Below are 21205 nucleotides of genomic sequence, written 5' to 3'. Positions count from 1 at the left end.
TGCCACAGGATTCTTTGCTGCTTTTACAGATCCAGACTAACACGGCTACCCCTCTGATACTAATATATTAAGTTACTCAGATTGCACAGCAATGGATTCAGCATCAGAAATTAGATAATGGAGAAATTAGATAATCCTGCCTCCTCTGTGAGCTAGAGAAAATTTATGGAATTTTTATGATAGTGGAGCAGAAGCCATAAAGAAGTCTTAGAACTACAGACTGAGGTAAATAACATTTCAGCAGGTGATCATACAAACCACAAAAACATACATGAGGACAAGAAAACTATATCTTACAATAAATCACTGCTATTAAAAATAAATCCCCTTCCACTCTTCCCTGAAAAAGTCTCAACACTTGTAAATGGGGCTACCGACCAAAAAACAAAACAAAATGAAAACCCCACAAACACCTGAACAAATTCAAAGAAAGTAAAAGTATCAGAAAAAACAACCATCAATAAGAGGGAAAATTACAGAAAATCTGTTAACTTCTAACATATGCTGGAAAACAGCCATTAGGAAATGTGATTAAAACATAAAATACTACAAAATTATCACCACTAATTTTTAAAAGCCTTCAGATTGTCCTATGGTATATTTCAGTTTTTGAACCCCAAAACACGGATATGGGTAGCACTGTTAGCACTAGGGGTGGCAGCTTATTGACAGAAGAACCTTAATAGTACTTTACATCCTAGGTTTCTTGTTTTACCCTAAACATAGTAATTCCTGTTTCTAGTTTGTACAACACTGGGAAGGCAAGTTTTCTCTGGAATAAATATTTTATCATGAGATAAAAAGCTGAAGATAGTTATGATGCAAGAGACGAACCAATTTTAAAGCTCTAACATTGCTAATTGCACTTCAGTAATACTTGAAATAATGGAGCTCAGCAATATACAAAAAACATTACCTGTGATGGGGGGACAGTGGCTTCCTCTTCAGACGTTTTGCTCTTTTTTCCCTGATCCTGTTCCATCTCTTTGATATCCCCTAAATGCTCTTCAGAAGCTAACCGTTTTCTCCCCTGCACATTTGCTCTTGACTTTGATGGTTCCATATCACTTTTTCCTCTCCCTCTGCCTCTTGTTACTCCACCACCTTAAAGAAAAAGAAAAAGAGGATATTTATGGGATCCTACCTTGAATGCAACCTTCAAGACTTCAGGAGACGTCCCAGAAGACTGGAGAAAGGCTAACGTGAAAAGGAGCTGGAAAACTATAGACCAGTCAGCCTGACTTAGATATCTGGGAAGCTACTAGAGCAAGGTATAAAACATTCAATCTGAAAATACCTGGAGGATGAAGGGGTGATCACTAGCAGCCACCATAGATTTACTAAGAACAAATCATACCAAACCAGCTTGATTTCCTTCTTTGATAAAGTAACTGTTTTGGTGGATGGGGGAAATGCAGTGGACATAATATACCTGGACTTCGGCAAGGCTTTGACACAGTCCCACATGACATTCTGATAAGTCAGCTAGATAAATGCAGGCTCAGCAGTACCTCTATTAAGTGGATACATAATTGATTAAACAACCACAAACGAAGAGTAACTATTAATGGAATGATGTCAGATTGGAGGGAGGTCACAAGTGGGGTTCTACGGGGATCTGTTCAGGATTTGGTGTTGTTTAACAACTTTATTAATGACCTGGATGTAGAAATAGCAAACTGATCTGATCTGCAGATGAGACCAACCTGGGGCTTGCAAACACTTTGGAGGATAGAGCTAAAATTCAAAGAGATCTTGATAAATTGGAGAACTGGGCTATAAACAAAATGAAATTCAACAAAGACAAATGTAAGGTGCTACACTTAGCGAAGAAAAAACAAATGCACAAATACAGATTGGGAGGCAAATGCAATTTTTGGTTGCATTAACAGAAGCATAGCATGCAAGTCACAGGAGGTGATAGTACCAGTCTGTTCTGTGCTGGTGACGCCTCAGCTGGAGTACTGTGTCCAGTTTTGGTCAACAATATATAGAAAGGATGTAGAGAAACTGGAAAGGATCCAGAAGGGAGTGACAAAAATGATCAAAGGGATGGACTGCAAGCCATACGAGCAAGGGCTGAAGGAACTGGGTATGTTTAGTTTGGAAAAGAGGAGAATGGGTGTGGGGGGAGAGAGAGAATATGATAGCGGTCTTCAGATACTTGGAAGGCTGCCATAAAAAGGATGGAGAAAAGTTGTTCCCTTTTGCCACAGAGGGCAAAACAAGAGGCAATGGGTTCAAACTACAGCACAGCAGATTTAGATTAAATCCCAGGAAAACCTTCCTAACTGTAAGAAGTAGAACAATGGAACAGACAGCCTCCGGTGGTCATGGAAACTCCTTCACTGGAGGTTTTCAAAAGGAGGATGGATAGTCATCGGTCTTGGATGGTTTAGACACAACAAATCCTGCATCTTGGCAGGGGGTTAGACTTGATGACCCTTATGGTCCCTTCTAATCCTACAGTTCTATGATTTCCTGATTCTGTGATGACAAATCCTGGCCATATTAAGAATCAACAGTTTTCCTAAGACAAGGGGTGTTGAGCTGAGTTATCTTGGCCAAGTCAGGTAGTTACATACTGACTAGCTATACTTCCGCGGCAGTTTCAATTGAATACAGTAGTCTTTACTTGCTGTTTTCCCTGTTAAATCTGAATTTACAAAATTAACCGCTATGAATAGATGATTTGAGAAGGGGGCTTCATAAGAATGATTACGGGAAAGAGATTCAGTGTACGGCAGAGGACATACTGGACTCTCTTATTTGGCTGATACTGTAGCTTATTAACTTATGTAGTGGCAAAATAGTCAGGTAAATGGCTTGTACCATGTGTCTTTTACGTAGTGTCTTTCATACAACAGTATCATGAAACACTGCAGACCATTGAAGTTTACACAAGCAAGTTCCTATAGTAAACCTGATTCTGCTAAATATACTGCTTTATAGTTAGGGCCCTACCGAATTCACTGTCCATTTTGGTCAATGTCACAGTCATAGGATTTTTAAAATTGTAACTTTAATGATCTCAGCTATTGAAATCTGAAATTTCAGTATTGTAATTGTAGGGGTCCTGACCCAAAAAGGAGTTGTGGGGGGTCGTAAGGTTATTGTAGGGGGTTGCGGTACTGCTACCCTTACTTCTGCATTGCTGCTCATAGCAGCACTGCCTATACAGAGCTGGGCAGATGGAGAGCAGTGGCTGTTGGCAGGGAGCCCAGCTCCGAAGGCAGAGCTCCCGTCAGCAGCAGTTCAGAAGGATGACATGGTGTGGTACTGCCACCCTTACTTCTGTGATGTTGCCTGCAAAGCTGGGCCCTCGGTCAGCAGTCGCCACCCTCCGGCCTCTGAAGGCCGCAGCGCAGAAGAAAGAGTGGCATAGTATGGTATTGTCACGCTTACTTCTGCGCTGCTGCTGGCGTGGCACTGCCTTCAGAACGGGGCACTTGGCCAGCCGCTGCCACTCTCCAGCTGCCCAGCTCTGAAAGCAGCGCAGAAGTAAGGGTGGCAATACAGTGACCCCCTAAAATAACCTTGCGACCCCCTGCAACTCCCTTTTTGGTCAGGACCCCCAATTTGAGAAACACTGGTCTCCCCCATGAAATCTGTATAGTATAGGGGAAAAGCACACAAAAGACCAGATTTCACTAGGGGAGACCAGATTTCACAGTCCATAATGCGTTTTTCATGACCGTGAATTTGGCAGGCCTATTTATAGGAGTTATTTGAGATACACTTTCTGCTTAGCCATTACACCAGGCAGCAGTGAGTGGGAATGTGAATAGAGAATCCTCTGCTCCTCTTGCAGCCTGCACAAACCAGGCAAAATCTACAGTCCCTCCCACTGCGTGTCTACTTCTTCTGGGGTATACAGTGCCCTAAAGGAGAGAGGGAAGAGGAAGAGGGGAAGCCAGGGCTATAGTCCAACTCCTGATGCACTAGCGCACACTGAGGGAACAGTGCAGCAAGTGGAGCAAGCTAGGAAAAACAGGAGGAGGAAGTAAATGAGAGAAAGGGAAAGGTGGATTTTTTGGAGAATGGAAGATAAATGAAAAATTTCAAATTCATTTTATATTGAATCATTGAAAAAAAATGAACAAAAAATGTTTTATTTAAAATCCTCATGGAAATAAAAAGGGAATTTTTTCAACTGGTTCTAGGTCACAATCTTAAAGTCTAATACCTGGTTCTATAGCACCTAGGTCCAGAAGATAGTTTGTTTCCTGACATAAAAGGTGCTCCTGGGCAGGGTCCCCGAAGAGGGACAGGTGGGGGTGGGCAGGGGAGAGTGAGGTAAAAGTGAACTGAATATCCCAGGGAGATGATCTCCAATACCTACTTGTCTGTGATTACGTGCTCCCAGTTTTGATGAAAGAACAAGGTGGTCACCAAATGGATGCAGATGTTGATTGTTGCAGCAAATAAAAGTGGCAGTGGTAACTCGGGGCCTCGACCAACCGATCAACATTGGTGTTCAGATCTTGATGGCTGTGATGTTGATGATCGTAGAGCAGCTAGTTTCCATTTTTGTAGTCTTTGTCGTTTCCGTTGGGGTTCATAATGCCACTGGGGAGGAGGAAATTGAGCTGGCTGGGATCTCTGTGCCATCTGCGACTTACTGTATCTCCTTTTTTGTAAAGGTGTGTAAATTGCCAGGGAATGCAACATTACTCTAGCATCTTAATGTGTGGAGGGATTCGCCTGTTCTTTCTGCAAATAATTTGGATCCCTCGAATGGGTGGTCTTCCACCATGGATTGTACCTCCTCTGGAAAGAGAGAAAGGTGAAGCCATGGAGCTCTCCACATAACCACTGTTGCTGAGATGGAGTGAGCAGCTGTATCAATAGCATCCAGAGAGGCCTGCAACAATGTCCTCACAAGGAGCTGACCCTCAGCATTGACTGCCTGGAACTATTCTCTTTGATCAGTTGGGAGATAGCTGATGAAGGCATTTAACTTAGAGTAGTTAGTATGACAGTACTTTGCCATAAGGCAGTGGTGCATAACTGGCGGCCCGTCAGGGTAATCCACTGGTGGGCCGCAAGATAGTTTGTTACATTGACTGTCCGTAGGCACGGCCGCTTGCAGCTCCCAGTGGCCGCAGCTCACCGTTCCTGGCCAATGCCATGCCATGCCATGCCGCTTCCCGCAGCTCCCATTGGCCAGGAATGGCGAACCGTGGCCACTGGGAGCTGCGGGCAGCCGTGCCTGTGGACTGTCAATGTAAACAAACTGTCTCACAGCCCGCCAGCGGATTACCCTGACGGGCTGCAGGTTGCCCACCACTGCCATAAGAGCTTGGTAATTAGCAATCCTAAAGTGTAGGGTCACTGATGAATATGATTTTTGCCCAAATAAGTCCAGTTGTTTCCAGTCCTTGTCAAATGGTGTCAATTTAGGACGGTGCTGTCTTCACGTTCATTTACAACGTCAATGAAAACGGAAGAGTCCGATCAATTGAGATGAGCTATCATCAGCAGGAGAAAAAAAACCTTTGAAGTGATAATCGATGAGGAGTCATCACACCTTCTATGGGTCATCTATTATCACTTCAAAGGTTTTTTTTCTCCTGCTGATGATAGCTCATCTCAATTGATTGGACTCTTCCAGTTGGTATGCGCACTTCCACCTTTTTATGTTCTCTGTATGTATAAATATCTCCTGTCTGTGTGTTCCATTCCATGCATCCAAAGAAGTGAGCTGTAGCCCACGAAAGCTTATGCTGAAATAAATTTGTTAGTCTCTAAGGTGCCACAAGTATTCCTGTTCTTTTTGCGGATACAGACTAACACGGCTGCTACTCTGAAACTTGATACTACATGTAAGTCAGGGACCAGATGTGACCAGTACCAAGATCATGTCTGTGCTGAGCAGAGACAAATCAGGCATCTCCAAGACTAATAAGTCTTTAGAGGAAACGAAATTCCTGCAGTATCAGAGTAGTGGTCAGTACCACTGAGGCAAGCTCTGACGATTGGCCATTAGATGTCATTCTGGTCTTCTGCAGGACCGAAGTACTTGATAGTGACGTAACTGAGAAACAAAGTATGATATAGATAAGGAACTCTGAATGTAGACTCTGCTAAGGCTCTGTCGCAGGCCAAAGGTGATTGAGAAGGAACTGAGGGCGGTTTGCCCACACAGCGCTATTTAGCACCAAAGCAGAGCATGAGATGGACAGAGCACATGTGCGGACCGAGTGGACACTGATACCTAAAAATCTCAGAACAGAGGTGTAGGGGTGTGAATAAACCTAGCGGGGAGCACCAGCAGGAACACTACTCAAAGAACACCACTCAGTTTATGCATACAAACCATTAAAGAGGAAAATTCTCAGCAATCAGCACCCAAACAACTGCTTTCCCTGGATTGTTGTTAGCATTTTAAAGTCAGATTCATTTATTATTTGTATTACCGTATCACCTAGGAGCCCCAGTCACGCACCAAGACTCCACTGTGCTAGCACTGTACAAACAGAACAAAAACACAGACTCTGCCCCAAAGAGCTTACAATCTAAGTAGAAGATAGAGGACAGATCGATACAGAGAGGGAGCACAAAGAAACGATGAGACCATATTGGTCAGTTTGATAGGCAGTGGTCCCGGTACACCAGAACCCTACATGTTAAATAATTTTAATGCTGAAGTCAATGACAGCTTCATCCTTGTCAAATATCAATAGACTGAATCTGTACCCTCTGTCATATTGAATTCAACTAACAGACCACATTTTAATATGTTTAATAGTGTCATTCAGTGACACTAAATGATACTAATACTCATATCTGAATCATAAATAGGACAACACATGACCAATATGGAATGGTTCTGTTACTACCCACTTATAGGAAAGTGGCAGTATTTAACATTACCCGAGAAGAACTCAAGAGGCTGTTATCTGATCGGATGGGGTGGATGACTGAACAATTTTAAATGAGGTAATCAGCACCTAAGTGTCATTCACCATCATAGATGTGAATCTCTCCAGTAACTTCTATTTGTAAACATCAAAACAATGGTAAGTTACCAGGACTAACTGTAAAATAATGATAGTCTTCACAAAAAAAGCATTTACAATATTTTCATTTTCCAAAGAAGTTTGTACTTCAAAAATTGGAACTAATATGTTGGCAGAAGTTCAGAATAGTACTTTTGTCTCTGATGAATAGCCTTTCTTGCTTCTTCAAGCAAATCCCAGATTCTTGTGAGGTTAGCAAGTAGTAACAAGCTACCCTAGTAGTCTCATCCACCAGACAGATGGACTTGTATTGCTGCCTCTCACCCAGGATGGATAAAAATTGATGATTTTTTAAAAAAAAAGGTTGTCTTTTTTTACATTGAAATCTGATTTTTTTTAATTTTAAGTTTTTCATTTTAAAAATAAAGCTGTTTAAAATTAAATTTGAATTTAATATAAAATATGGTAAGGCCCAACTTATTATAATCTCCTAAAATGTTTAAATAAAAAACAAATATGTTGAAGCCTCTATCAATATGCAATATGCATGAACCTCTATCAAAAACTCTGAGTTAAAAACTGCTTTTCTATATAAAGAAAGAATAAGGGGCAAAGCATCTAACTTTTGAGGTCAAACTTTATAAATATGGCACAATAAGTCATGTACTTGGGTTTGAATTTGTGGGGGACGCAGGGGCTGGCAAACTTATCCCAGGCATTGGGACCTGGCTTCTGATGCCAGGAGATGTTGTCATGCATCTCATCAGGATCATCCACTGAGCCCACCTGCAAGGACTCATACTCTTCTCCCAATCTGACCTCTGCTTGGCTCAGTTCTCAAATACTGAATATTTATGACTCCACCCACCATGAAAACTTATCTCTAGCTTGTGGAAAAACATTGATCTGCCCACTAACTACCAGCCCTTGCTTCAAGGCACTTCAAATTAATGTCCTTCCTTTAGCTCCTTGCCTGCGTACAAAGACGGAGATACGAACAAACAAGGGAGTTATGTAACAAAAAAGAAGGAGCAATATGTGCAACCAGAAGGAAGCAACGCTGGTGTCAGAGTGAAGGCCGCTATGGGAAGAAGGGACAACATTCTTCAGAGTGCAGCCTGTGTTGATTTCAATGTCTGGGAACTGGAGGGGAAAAAAACAGCACTGGCTGCAAGTCATAAAAAAAGACCCCATTCAGGAATCTCTTCAACAAATCCCTGTACATCAGGTTAAAAAAAAGGAACATGTGCCAAATATAAACAGTGCAGAAAAGAGATGCAAGGTCTGGTTCTCATAATGAAATATTCTGAAACATGCTTCTCAGAAGGCAATGGCTTTGAAGACGATGCTGCGGATATGTCTGAACAATCTGGATGAACTGGATAGCGAACTCATTTTTGCATCATTCTTATGGGCTGCCTACTGGTAAATCGCAGAGTTGTTGTAACCGTGTTGGTCCCAGGATATTAGGGAGACAATGTGTGTAGCTCAGATGTTGGTTCAATAAAAGATATTACCTTGCTCCCCTGCCCATTCTGTATACTACAGAATGATAAAAGTAGACAACAACAAACTAAAGAGAAATGTAGAAGATGTGCTAAATACACTGAAGCCTCTTTCCATAGCCTTGGACAAATTGCAGAAAGATTGCTGCAGTATTGCTGATGCTGCTGAAATTTGGGGAAAAAACTTCAAGACACTTTTTTTTTTGAACTACAGGCACTATAAAACTGACCAGAACTGTTACACAAGTTAACCTGTCATCAAGGTGTAATCTGTCAAGAAAAAACATTAACAAAACCAAACATGTAAAAGAAAGAAGTTGTCAACAAGCTTTTAGGAAGGCAAATGTGCCCTCTGCGTCAGGCTTACAGGTCAGAATAAAAGGTTCACCCTCTCTTTGGATGCATGCTGCAAACACCAGAGACCATAACATGTGCAACAAAGGAAGCAATAGAAGTGAATATGTTCAGTCATCTGTCAAACTATAAAGAGGAATGTAAAGAGGATTCCATGGAGGAAAAATAATCAATTTATATCCCCACTTTACCATATTGATGTTCTGAAGAGATCAAAGCAGAGAATATGCATACTGTCATAAGGAAAGTATTTTGTATTCATTACTAACCTACCTCTTTTAGGGACTGGAGTTGAAAGACTTTGAACCATGAGATCTCCTTGCAACATCCAAGATGGAAGCATCCTTTTCCTCCAGACAGGCTTTAGCTCCTCACTTTCATTACAACTAGCAGAAAACAACTGAAATAATGTTTGTTGATTAGGACCACAGTACTTTTATCCCCCTAGTTTTAGGATACAGAAACTATGAAAAAAAAAGACTTGGTTCAAAAGACATTTGTAAGCAGCTTTGTCTTCATAAACAGCCTGAACGGATCTGGTTTTCTTGTAGGTACAGCTTAACAGAAGCAAAAGCCAGTCATAATGCTGAACATTTTGGCACCGCCTACTCTCTCAGCCAATCAGTATTTAAAGAAGCCTCTCTTTACTCCTTAACCCTCGGAAGAAAGCCTATGTTCATTTACAGACCAAAAGGTTCATAAAAGATCTCACTGATACCTTGCCACTCATGCCACATGGCTTGTGCCCACTGAAGCATCAGAAAGCCTGGAGACAGTGAGAGTAAGGAGCAGTGAATTATTATGCAGAATGGGAGAAGCAAAAAAGTTCAGCATTTTTCAAGTGGCTGTTTCACTCCCTACTAAGTTATGCTCAGAAACAAAGACTCCAGAACTGGGCTAGAGAAACAAGAAAAATACACAAAGAGTCCTGTGGCACCTTAAAGACTAACATCTTTAAGGTGCCACAGGACTCTGTGCTTTTTACAGATGCAGACTAACACGGCTACCCCTCTGAAACAAGAAAAAATATACAGACTCATTTATGACATGATCATTGACTGGTATAGTCAGTTTTAAACCAATACAACCTCTGCTTTTAAGAAGGGATAAAATATATTTTGGAAGTCTTGTAAGTGTGATGAAGGCTGGCATTTCAATTGTACTTATAAAGAAAAATATCAGCGATAGTATGTTATCAAAGAGCAATCGTCCTGCGTGTCTGTCTTTGCACGACATTGCTTTCTCCATTAGAAAAGCAACAGTAGTAAAAATAAAATAAAATTGGCATCTCAGTAATTACACTGAAAGCCATTTTACTCAGCCACAGAAAGATAACAAGACAGAGTTTTGAAAATTCTGTTGTTTGCAAATTCTGGCTCTAAGCCTGTTTACCACAAACATAAGGAAACATTAACACTACAAAGGCAGGGTAATATGATCCTTTTTTCTGTATTCTGTCTGACCCTGAACACACAACTCCAGAGCTGTAACCAAGTGGAAGAAGCTGTGTGAACAGTACATGTAGATCTTCCCTGACCTAGTCCCAGTACAGTGTGTCCGTGGTTCTAGATGCAGTGCACATGAGGAGATGCAGTGCACATGAGGAGAGTGAACTTCAGAGGCTTTTCAGCAGGGTACAAGCACTGTGTTGTGTTGTACATTCCCCTAGGCAATGGCTTTGGGGGCACGTCCCTGTTCATAGTCACTTTTTTCCAGTATATCACACTGCTTTGGAACACAACAGGATTTGTAAGGACATAAGCAGAACTCAACACTTGTTTCTCCCACAAAATACAAATTTTATTTCTGATATCACTCACTAACAAAGCCATGCTTTGTTCTGAAGAAATCTTTTACTGCTTTGCACCTGTTTACAGTGCTGCAAGTATATGGAAAAGCTCAGGCATGTCAGCTTAAGGCTTTTGTGACAGCCACAATTTTTTTGGAAATTCTATTATAGTAAATAAAATCAAGATAATGTATTCTCAAACAGCCTCTTGAGTTGTCAAAGAACCTACTCCCCATGAAGGGCTTTAAAAAGGTACAGAGACAAGAACAAAAACAATTTTCATTTTACCTGACTTTCAGCCCACCCTTCCAAAAATACAGACATGTTGCAATATTTAATCAGATGTTAACACTCACCGAACTCTTGGAAGAAGTCTCATTTTTTGGAATTTCTCCTGTCCTTTCCAATAGAGAATGTGCTTTCACTTGTATGTTATTATTGGAACATGAAGTTAATTCTGCTAAAGATGGATCACAAGACATCTTGATAGGATGACCACTTGAAGAGGATTTATTTGCTGTTTCATCTGCAGCAATCTTGCTATTTTTCCTGTAGTATATTAAAATGCATCTTTTAGTGGGGAAAAAAATCTCAAAAACTTCCTTTATCTATTTGAACTCTAAATGTCTATTTTCACTAAAATGCCATAATGTAGAAGCAAACCTCAGTTTCAGATATTGAGATCAACAAAAAACCTCCTCTGTATTGCATCTACCATACATATTAATGGTGCTAGAATAACTCTCTCTTAAGCCTGTTGGCAATTTTTTATTATGATGTATCTAGGGAACAAACTACATGGTTGCCTAAAAGCAACCAAATCATCAGTCAGCACTGCTTAAGATCCAAGGTTAAGGGTAAGACCATACAAAACCCCAATATGACAAAGTGAAACTAGATTTCATTACTGACCATAAAATAAAATGGTTTCTGCCTTCATTTAACTGTAGGAGCTGTTAACTTATAATACTACTACTGCATTATTGAAAATAATCATTTTTACCATAAATTGAATACAGTTATTGAAGTGTGTTATTCAAATTCTAAAAGATACAAATATTACAGTAGTAATCAGCAGCATAAAATCCTAAAATAGAACAGACAGAAAAGCAAACTTTCATTCCCAGCTCCCATATCTCAAACATTCATTTTCCATTTCCAGTAGCAGTAGCTCATTTTTCATTCTGTTATACTAGCTTATTTCCAAGTAGAGAGTGCAGATTGTTGTTGCTTTACAAATTAGAAATAGTAAACAAAATTATATATAATAGACTAAATGCACTTCTTTATTTGGGGCCTAATTCAGCACGGTACTTGCACATAGGTCTAACTTTTATTTACATACTTGTATAATTCAATATACATTGTTTTGTCATAAAATAGCAGGTAATTGATAAACATTTGTGCTAGGCTGAAATTTGACACTCATCTATTTATGTTTTTCAATCTTTACATGGGTTTTTGCTTTTTAACAAAAATAGAAATCTTGTTGGCTGTTCCACTGAGGCTTGTGGACAACCATAATGCCCATTGGAAAACTAGAAGTCAGTGCATTTAAAACAGAATTCTGAAGTTTAAACATTTCTAAGAGTTTAAAATATGATTCAGGATCTTCAACATCTGCCTGTCTACTAGCTCTCTCCTCTCCACAACTTGGAAAGTGTGAGGTGTGAACTGAAAATTTGAAGTATGCAGTAGCTTTTGGTTCAGGAACCATCTGAAGTACAGTGTCCATCAGCAATGTAATTGTTTCAGTCCTTCAAATCAGTTGTCCCTAGAGAGTGGTGTTCATGGTCATTTTTCTGCTCCTCCAGCAATAAATATTTTGGTAACTCACTTACCAGAAAAAAAGATCTAAAGGGTTACATCTAAAACAAGATCCCTACTTGTGAGATCAGGATGTATGGAAGTAGAATCTTTTTATTGGTTGCTAACCAAATCTTATTTTTTAAATTAAAATTACATTAAACATTATACTACCTATTTAAGTAAAGTTCAGTTTCCCCCACAATTTCTAAAACACAGGTTTTCAATGGGAGTTAGTTGTCATGCCTTTGAAAATCTCATCCGTGAAATACAAAAGCACTTTTGATTCTATTTATTAAAACACTGACAGGTAAAAATGATAAAGCAAGTACATGTTTCTCATTCCCCATAACCTCCCCACCAGATACTACAATAAACCACTCACTACAGTTCCAAGATTGGGACAGCAGTGTATATCTGATATGGTTTGATCTAGTTACTTCACGCTTTCCTTCTATGTTCTTAATGAAAAGATACAATAAACTTGACTTTAAGCAGATGTTTATTTGGATTTATTTTTTTGTTCATTCAAGATCTGTTGTGTCTTAGAAAACTATAATTAACAAGTTTATATTACAAATAGTATTACTGTTGGTTTTTCCACATCGGCTATCGTTACCTTAGTGTGCTTTCCACATCTGAGTGTGTAGAGAGGACCTTGAAAATGTATTTGTCTATTAAGAGGGAAAAGCTGTCACCTGGGCTCAAAGAGTGCCATTCATCTGTTTCCAATGGTAATAGATGGCTAGTCTCAGGTGATTGATAAAAACAAGGATTTACATGGACCTGTCAATTTAAAAAAAGAACATTGGTACACCATATGCTATGCTGTAGGAATCCTAGTAGCTAACATTACACAGCAATTCATTGACTCAGTTACTAACACAATTGAATAGTTGTTAGTATGTTAAACAGAAATAAAGTACAGTATTAGAAAAAACAACTGATTCCCACTTATAAACTTTTTTTATATCGATATTATGTATGTACTGGTAGCTGTTCAATAGAAGCTATAGGGCTGAGTTGATATTTCCATTTCCATTTAAATTTTGTTTGGGTTCTATGAAGATGAAATAATTCCTGTACCAATTTTACACCAGAGGTCTAGGTAGGACTTAATTCCGGGGAAAATGTTGGAAAAAATCCAATATTTTCAGTGTTCTAAACCTTTTAAATGACTCATTTGATAAACTAGACCTTGTAGATAGGACCAGAGCAACTCATTGGCAAACTACACATGTGCCTAGTAGGACCCCAATTTTGAGGACAGGGGAGAACGATCAACATTTTGTTTTGGCAAATGCAGATTTGTGCGTGAACTGAAAGAACTTGACTTACTTGAGGGGTATTGTGACCCCATGTGTTAGGTAATTCCACCACTCACTCAAGTGAGTGAAGTTTTTTCAGTTCACACACACATCTGCACCAGTGGATGACTGGGAAGAGATAGTCTGGGATGGGAATTTACTGCAGCGGCATGTATGGGAGGGAACATCTCTGAAATGTATTTTTCCCTTCCTTCCATCTCTCCTCCTCCATCTCCTCCCCCCATTTATGCTTGCATTTCCCATCATTTTGTCACTATTATAGCAAACGATGCTTCTTTTGGGACCAGCAACGAATAAAAAAAAGGAACCGGAGGTGGTGGTTGTTATTCAGATTAGAAGGCAGGATCCTAGAAGTGTATGTTTCCCTAGGGCCTACGGATGGGTTAACCCAGCCTTTCTTGTAGACTAACTTTTTATTGATCTCTCTAGTCTCAACAGTCAGACTTCAAAACTACTCACGTTTGTGAATATCTAAGATTTTAGACACAGGATACATTAGATGAAGTATATGAATTAGCACATTTAATTCTATTAGCTATCAAAACTACTTTGATTTTCATGGAGAAAGCTTATAGAAACTGATTTCTGCTATGGGTTTGCTCACATAAGAACTACTATCCAATGGGCTAGGAGCATCTCCAGCTAGGAAGAGCTAGGCCTGTATCCTGCAAAAAAAACTTACCTATGTACTGTGCATCACACACTAAACAGTCCAACTGGAATCAATGGAACTGCTCCCAGTGCATAAAATTAAGCACATGGGTACTACTAATCAGTGAAACGAGCAATTTTAGGTGACCTCGGCATTATAATTGTTCCCTATAGAATAAAGTCACCTAGGTCAACTTCTCAGCTTCTCTGTTCAATTCTGCAAGCTGTATTTGCAAAGATTGCAATCACTACTTATTTGCATTTCTAACTGGTTGCCAGATGACATTTATTCACATTCACAGAGAATAATTAAAATTAATAATTCAGTGATGGGGAGTCAGATAACAGTATGAACTTTGTTTAATTTATTTAGACAAGAAAATAAGCGAAGATCTCTGAAAACTTCCCTGTTCTTAGAGCATATACACATCACAATAAGATTCTATTCCTGCAATATAAAAAGCACAGGGTTAAATTTCAGAAGCATGACACGTTTATCTTATCTTCTGATCTGTTCCAAAATCCTCTAACTGTAAACATTTTTTGAAAAATGCCTATTAACTCTGTCAAGAGAAAAGGTAGCGTGCTCTTCAGGATAAATGTAAAAGCTGAAGTAATTATTTGTCTTTGATGTGTCTAGGGAATTGAGAAAAAAAATAGTTGTACCTTATCCTTCTTCAACTATTATTGACCCTCCACGATTATCTTGCCTTGAAGACAACTCCTGAAACTTCTGACAATTTTTAAAATAAAGTTATTTAACACCTCTGTTTTTCCTATTGTACTGGAGTGTAAACAAACCCTGAGCGACATCAAGCACAGCAGCACTGAGCTACCAATCAGAGGAAAGGACAGGCTGAAGGAAGAGTGGCAGAAAAGAACAGTAGTAATTAACTGCTAGTCCGAGATGGGAAAATATGGGCCTACTGTGTGTCAGTCACACAACTAATGCTTTGGGAGAAGAAGACAGCAAAGAAGGTCTGAGGCAGAACTTGTTCAAACGTGCAGTCTGATCGGAGGTCTGTGATGACTCGGAAGCCATGACATTGGATCTAAGTTTTTCAGTTACAGTCAAGTTGTTAGCCACGCAAGAAAGGCAAACAGTAGTTTAATTTTCCACACCAGCCAGAATAGACTAACAACTTTCAGAAGCTTGCAAATTCTACTCCTGGGGGGACTGTGTGCCACTGCACATGCGCAGAATTTATGTCCCTGCAGATTTCTTTGCTTCCCTACAGAAGAATGACTTTCTGATGGGGAAGCAAAGGGAAGCCATAAGAGCGGTCATGTGACTCTCCAAAACACTATGTTTCAGGTACCTAAGGCAACCGGCAGAGAGGTAAATTACTGTGGGGCAGGGGGCAGTACTAGGGAAGACCTGGCTGGTGGCTCCTACCCTGTGACAGGATCAGCTGCTAGTCCCAGTTCGGCTGGGGAGCACGAGACTTCCTCTTTCCCTGCATGGCATCCGGGGCCAGGTCAGACCCACCCCCAGATTTCTTCCCCGGCTGCAGGAAGCTCTGCAAACTCTCTACACACACTCACTTCCTGCACCCATCGCTCCTCAGCTGCAAGGGGAAGGATCCCTGTATAGGGAGCTGCTCCCCATCCACCCAACCGCTGCGCATCCAGACCCCCTCATACCTCACCGAGCCTCAGCCCCCCCGCACTCAGAACCCCCCCCCACCCTGATGAGCCCCACTCTCCCTGCACCTGGACCACCCTAACGAGCCACCCACACCCAGATCCCCACCCCACCAAGCGCCAACCAGATGCACCTAGTTCCCCACTCCACTGAGCACCACTCCACCAGCATCTGGAACCCCTACTGACCCCCCACACCCAGACCCCCCTGCCGAGCTCTATCCCCCCGACACCAAGACCCTCCCATGCTGAGCCCAAACCACCTTCACCTGGACCCCCCTGCAGAGTCCCATTACCGTTGCACCCAGAACCTACTCAACAAGCCTCTGTTCACCCAGACTCCCCCCACCTGGATCCCCCAAATGAGCTGTCCACACCCAGATTGCCCCACACAGAACCCTCTCAACCTACACCTGGATCCCCCCACACCAAGCCCCTCCACACTTGGATCCTTTCTTGCTGAGCCTGCCTGGCCACACCTGGGGTGCAACTGGCATGGAGGGGCAGGGGCCTGGAGTGTTTCTGGGGCAGGCCTGGTCCTTGAGCTGTGTCAGGGATGGGTGCAGCCTCAATACTGAGTCTGTGCCTGTCCACCTCTGTGCAACCAGTGGCCTGTGCTCCCCAGTGCCATGCTGGAATGTCCATATTTATTTGACGAATTTTGCAGAATTTTTTTTTTTTTGTTTGGCACAGAATACTCCCAGGAGTAAAATTCAGTAGAATCCTTCCCCGAGGTCACAGAGAAGCACCAGAGCCACTCAGCACTCCTAATTCCAGTGTCCCTAATCCTCCAGAGAGCAGCAGGTCTATCCACGTACTCAAGAGGCCACTCTCACTATAGGCAAGCTAGGCAGCTGCCTGGGTTGGCAGATTTGGCCCAGGCCACCCCTCCATCATGATAGAGGGGCAGCCAGACCAAATTTGAGTGGCATGGTGGGGGCAGCACATTGTAGTGTTCTCTAAAGTGGCAGATTGCCTTGAGCGGCCTCTGGACATCCTAGTCTTTCATCTTACTTGCTCCTACCCTGTACTCAAACAGTACATAAGAGGCTCACAGAAGTGTGCTTCATGACAAACAGTGGCGCCCATTCCCTGCACATGTTCCCTAATCCTTCCCACCCCTACACTGAAGAACCACATTACTTTTGCTGCATCTCAGAACAACGGAGAGATCAGGCCCTGGTGATATCTCTTAGAACCTATGCCCACTATTAATTATTCAGTAAGCATGAAATACTGTTCGAAGATGAAACGTGTGGGTATTACACCAGGATTATTTTCTGAATGAATTATTGGTTTTGTTTTCTCTCCGTAGTTACGCTGACCCTGGATATGAAAGCAGCAAGAAAGAAGAAGGATTAATAAAATTTTTACATCTTCATGCAAATATAATCAATCCACACTTTAATTTGTCTTCCATATCTTTACACATGACTAAGACCACTGTGGTAAGAACTCTTCATTAAAATGATTTTAGACCTACATGTATGCTTTCTACTGATTTCCAAAGAGGTTTTCTTGAAAGTTAAAGCATGTGGTGGTGTCACAGTCTGTTTCCACAGGAATTATCTTCTCCTCTACACTTCAGAAGTGAAAAATAATTTACAAGATACATTTTCAGCTTATTCACACGTTTACTTGTGTTTGTTAAAAAGTTAACTATTTACGTTATTGCAAATTAAGTTGAGTTACATTACATAATTAGTTTGTGATGTGTGTTATTTCTACAAAACAAAGTAGTTTTGTGCTTGCTGCAGGTCTGATAAATCTTGTTTCTCATCCTCAGTAACAACAGCTGACATATGTATTCTCTGAGCCAACCGGGCCATTATCTTGTACATCCTGCTTGTCCACAAATTATGCTGCTTTATCTAAACTCATATTTATGTTAGGATTTTTTTGTAAGCATCATGATTACTTTAAAAAAAAACTGACAGTTCATGTGTGATCTTTTGCTGTCCATGCCATTTATTTTTCAAGTGGAAAAAATAAGTTACATCTAAAAATAAAAAGACACCATCACAATTGTGCTTTGTTCAACAATAATCTAATAAACCAAGCTCCTTCCTTGCCACTAAACTCCAAATCACTACAGCAGTTGGGGAGACTCCTTTCTGCTTAGTCCTACATGGATTTGAAGGATCCCATTCCATACTGACTGATCTCCTATTGGCCACTTTTTTTTAAAGTCATGGAAAAGGGATACTTCTATCCCTCTGCAATCTTGTTCCACCTCCCCCACCTTATGACTCTCAACTGATCTCATATTCTCTGCAGTCCTGCCAAGTAGTATGCATTTGGTGTGACACCAACACATTTGGCAGCACTGTCATTCCTGCCCATATCTCAGGCCAAATGTCACATTTGTGGAGGAGACCCTTCCCCACTAATCACCCTTTAGCTCAGGGGAAAGTAAACTGGATGGAGAGACAGGAGAGCCTGGTGTGACACTGCACCCCATATTCTTCACGGTGATATTACTCCGATATACTATGGCATAATTCTAATGCATTTTATAAAAGACAGGTCATGTGAGATATCATTGGAAAGGTTATGATTTATGAATATGAATATGATTATCCTATTTGTATGCATGTTTCATTTTTGTATCTGAAGTTAGGAATATTGACTATGTGTCTGTATCAGAACACCCACTAGGCAAAAGATAGTCAGTCTAAATGGCTGGCTGGGAACAGGGGGAGCAGGTTCGTATAATTTTTGGTGGTGCCTAGAATGGGTCCAAGTCTTGCCCCCGCCCCCCACACCTGCCTAAGGCTCTGGGAGGGGGGTTGGGGTGTAGGCTCTGGGAGGAAGTTTGGGTACAGGAGGGATGCAGGCTCTGGAATGGAGTTTGGGTGCTCTGGGCTGAGGCAGGGGGTTGGGGTGCAGGGGGGGTACGGGGTGCAGGCTCTGGGAGAGAGTTTGAGTGTGGGAGGGGTGTGGGCTCTGAGAGGGAGTTTGGGTGCTGGGTGCAGGCTCTGAGCTGGGACAGGAGGTTGGGGTGCTGGGTGCAGGGGAGGGTTTGGGTGCTGGGTGCGAGATCTGGGATGGGACAGAGGGTTGGGGTGCGGAATGGGGTGCAGGGCGTGGGGCTCTGGGGAAGGGGGGCCCTCCCTAGCCTCCCCAGGCTTGTGCTCAGGAGGTCTAGCCAGGATAAGCCCCCCACTCCCCCAAGTTGCCTGCTGGGGTGGGGGCTGCCATTCGCCTCCTCCACTCCTTAGGCGCAGCAGCTGCCTCTGCCTGCCCTCGGCGCCGCTCCCTTGTAGCCAGCAGCGGCCGGCAAGGGAGCGCAGCACAAAGCTGCAGGGGGCAGCCGCCTGCTGCCCAGGGCAGGCAGGGACACTCGGAAGAGGCATGCAGGGGCAGTAGGCAGGGCTGGGGAACGCTCCGGAGGAGGCATGAAGGGGCAGCAGGCAGGACTGGGGGATGCATGCAGGGGCAGCAGGTGGGGCTCGGGGAGAGACTCAGCCCCGAACACTGGTGGAGCCGGGCCCACTGGGCCCTGAATTTGCTGGAATCCGGGCACCACAAGCCCATACAACTCACTGCTCCGGACTGGGAAGGGTCCATTTACGTTAATGAACCATCAGGGAGAACAACTGGCCTTAGAAGGAGCTTATTTCCCACCTGGGGATCTTCCTGAGGATGATACAAATGGCCTCCGAGCAATGGCTACTGTGGCGCTAGAGGAACATTAACCAGCTCACTTGGTACTGGACTCCATTTTGGAATACCAGTGTTTTTCCACTGACTGGTGTGGGAACAAAAGTTTTGAAACAAAGGGTTCCCACTCTATGCAAAAACTATTTACGTCAGAGGAGTGACATCACTGTTGTTCTTCATTGACTCCTCATCCATGGAGACTCCTGGAAACCCCTAAGGAACAAAGACTGAGCTGGGGGAAGTGCTGGACCCAAACTAAAGGGATTTTTTAGCATGTGAAAGGAACAGCTGGGGTTTTTTAAGCTGTAAGCAAGTGCAGCTGGCCCCTTAAGAATCTCTGCAGCCTGCCTGAATCATTATTTAGGGTGGGAATTTGCTATCCATATCCAGTCTCTTTAGTATATTAAGCTTAGTTTGCGTGTTTTGTTTATTTGCTAGGTAATCTCCTTTGATCTGTTTGCTATCCCTTATCTCTTAAAAGCTATTTTTCTAGTTAATACACTTATTTTGCTTTGTCTAAAACCAGTGTGACGGCGTTATATCTTGGGGAAGAAAGCTGTTGCATATCCTTCTCCACACTGAGGGAGGGGGCAAATTTCATAAGCTTACACTGTACAGATCAGCACAAGATGGTATAATTTTGAGTTTACACTCCAGAGGGGGGTATGTACTTGAGTAGCTGGACAGTTCCTTAGTTGTAGCCTCCCCATGCAGAGCTGATCTCAGCATCCGTATGTACTGCAGCTGGGTGTGTCCCTACCTGTGTGTGTGTGCTGGAGCCTGGGAGAGGGCTTGGCAGGCTGGTCACAGCAGTACAGTGTAAAGGAAACCCAGGCTAGTAGGTCTGGGGGGCTCAGTGGTACCCCAGTTCCAGGGGGAACCCCAGGGGGAACCCGTCACACCTGGGTTCTTGTCTCATTTCTTCAGCTGAGTGCTGTTAGTATTGCTGCACAGTTCACAATCCTAATTACTGATCAAAGCATCCCTCTCATCTCTAAGGATATGTCTACACTGGCAAGTTTCTGCACCACAAGTTATACCACTTTTATTAAAACGCTGGAAATAAACTGCTGTTGCGTGTTCACACTGTGCTCCTTGTGAAGCTGGAGCGCATCCGCATTAGCAGCTCTTGCAATGGCAAACACAGCAGTGCATTGTGGTAGTTATCCCACTGTACAACTGGCAGCAGGGTGCTTAGGGAAGGGTTTGCAATGCCTCATGAGGAAGGCACAGAATCACATGATGCAGGTTTCCCAATCCCATTGTTCCATGGGCATCCTATTACATTGTCAGCTGCTTTCAACTGAAGACAGGGGGGAGAGAGAGAGACTGTTTTGGGGGACAGAGTGTGTCATCATGTTGTCTTGTAAGTTCAGACAGCAGCAGGAAGCAACCAGTCTTGAGGCAGGGGGAGGGGGAAACCCCGACTTCAGCCCCCACCTCTCTCTCTCTCTCTACACACACACACACACACACACACACACACACACACACACACACACG

At 42.4% G+C, this 21205-nt stretch overlaps 1 protein-coding gene across 2 annotated transcripts in view; it reads right to left on the bottom strand.

Moving 5' to 3' along the window:
* The window catches only part of APLF (aprataxin and PNKP like factor), a 122154-nt gene that overhangs the window by 70069 nt on the left and 30880 nt on the right, over positions 1-21205 (bottom strand). For both annotated transcript variants that reach the window (XM_039529481.1, XM_039529480.1), the window contains 4 exons: positions 13036-13202; positions 10967-11159; positions 9095-9221; positions 917-1104 (listed from right to left, as the gene is read on the bottom strand). In XM_039529481.1, coding sequence (XP_039385415.1) covers positions 917-1104; positions 9095-9221; positions 10967-11159; positions 13036-13202 — 675 coding nt within the window. The remainder of the gene's footprint in view (positions 1-916; positions 1105-9094; positions 9222-10966; positions 11160-13035; positions 13203-21205) is intronic.

The sequence above is a fragment of the Mauremys reevesii genome, linkage group 3 (genome assembly GCF_016161935.1).
Source record: "Mauremys reevesii isolate NIE-2019 linkage group 3, ASM1616193v1, whole genome shotgun sequence".
In the NCBI taxonomy this organism is placed as follows: domain Eukaryota; kingdom Metazoa; phylum Chordata; order Testudines; family Geoemydidae; genus Mauremys; species Mauremys reevesii.
Note: the sequence above shows the minus strand (reverse complement) of the source record. Positions and strands in the feature narration are given on the sequence as shown.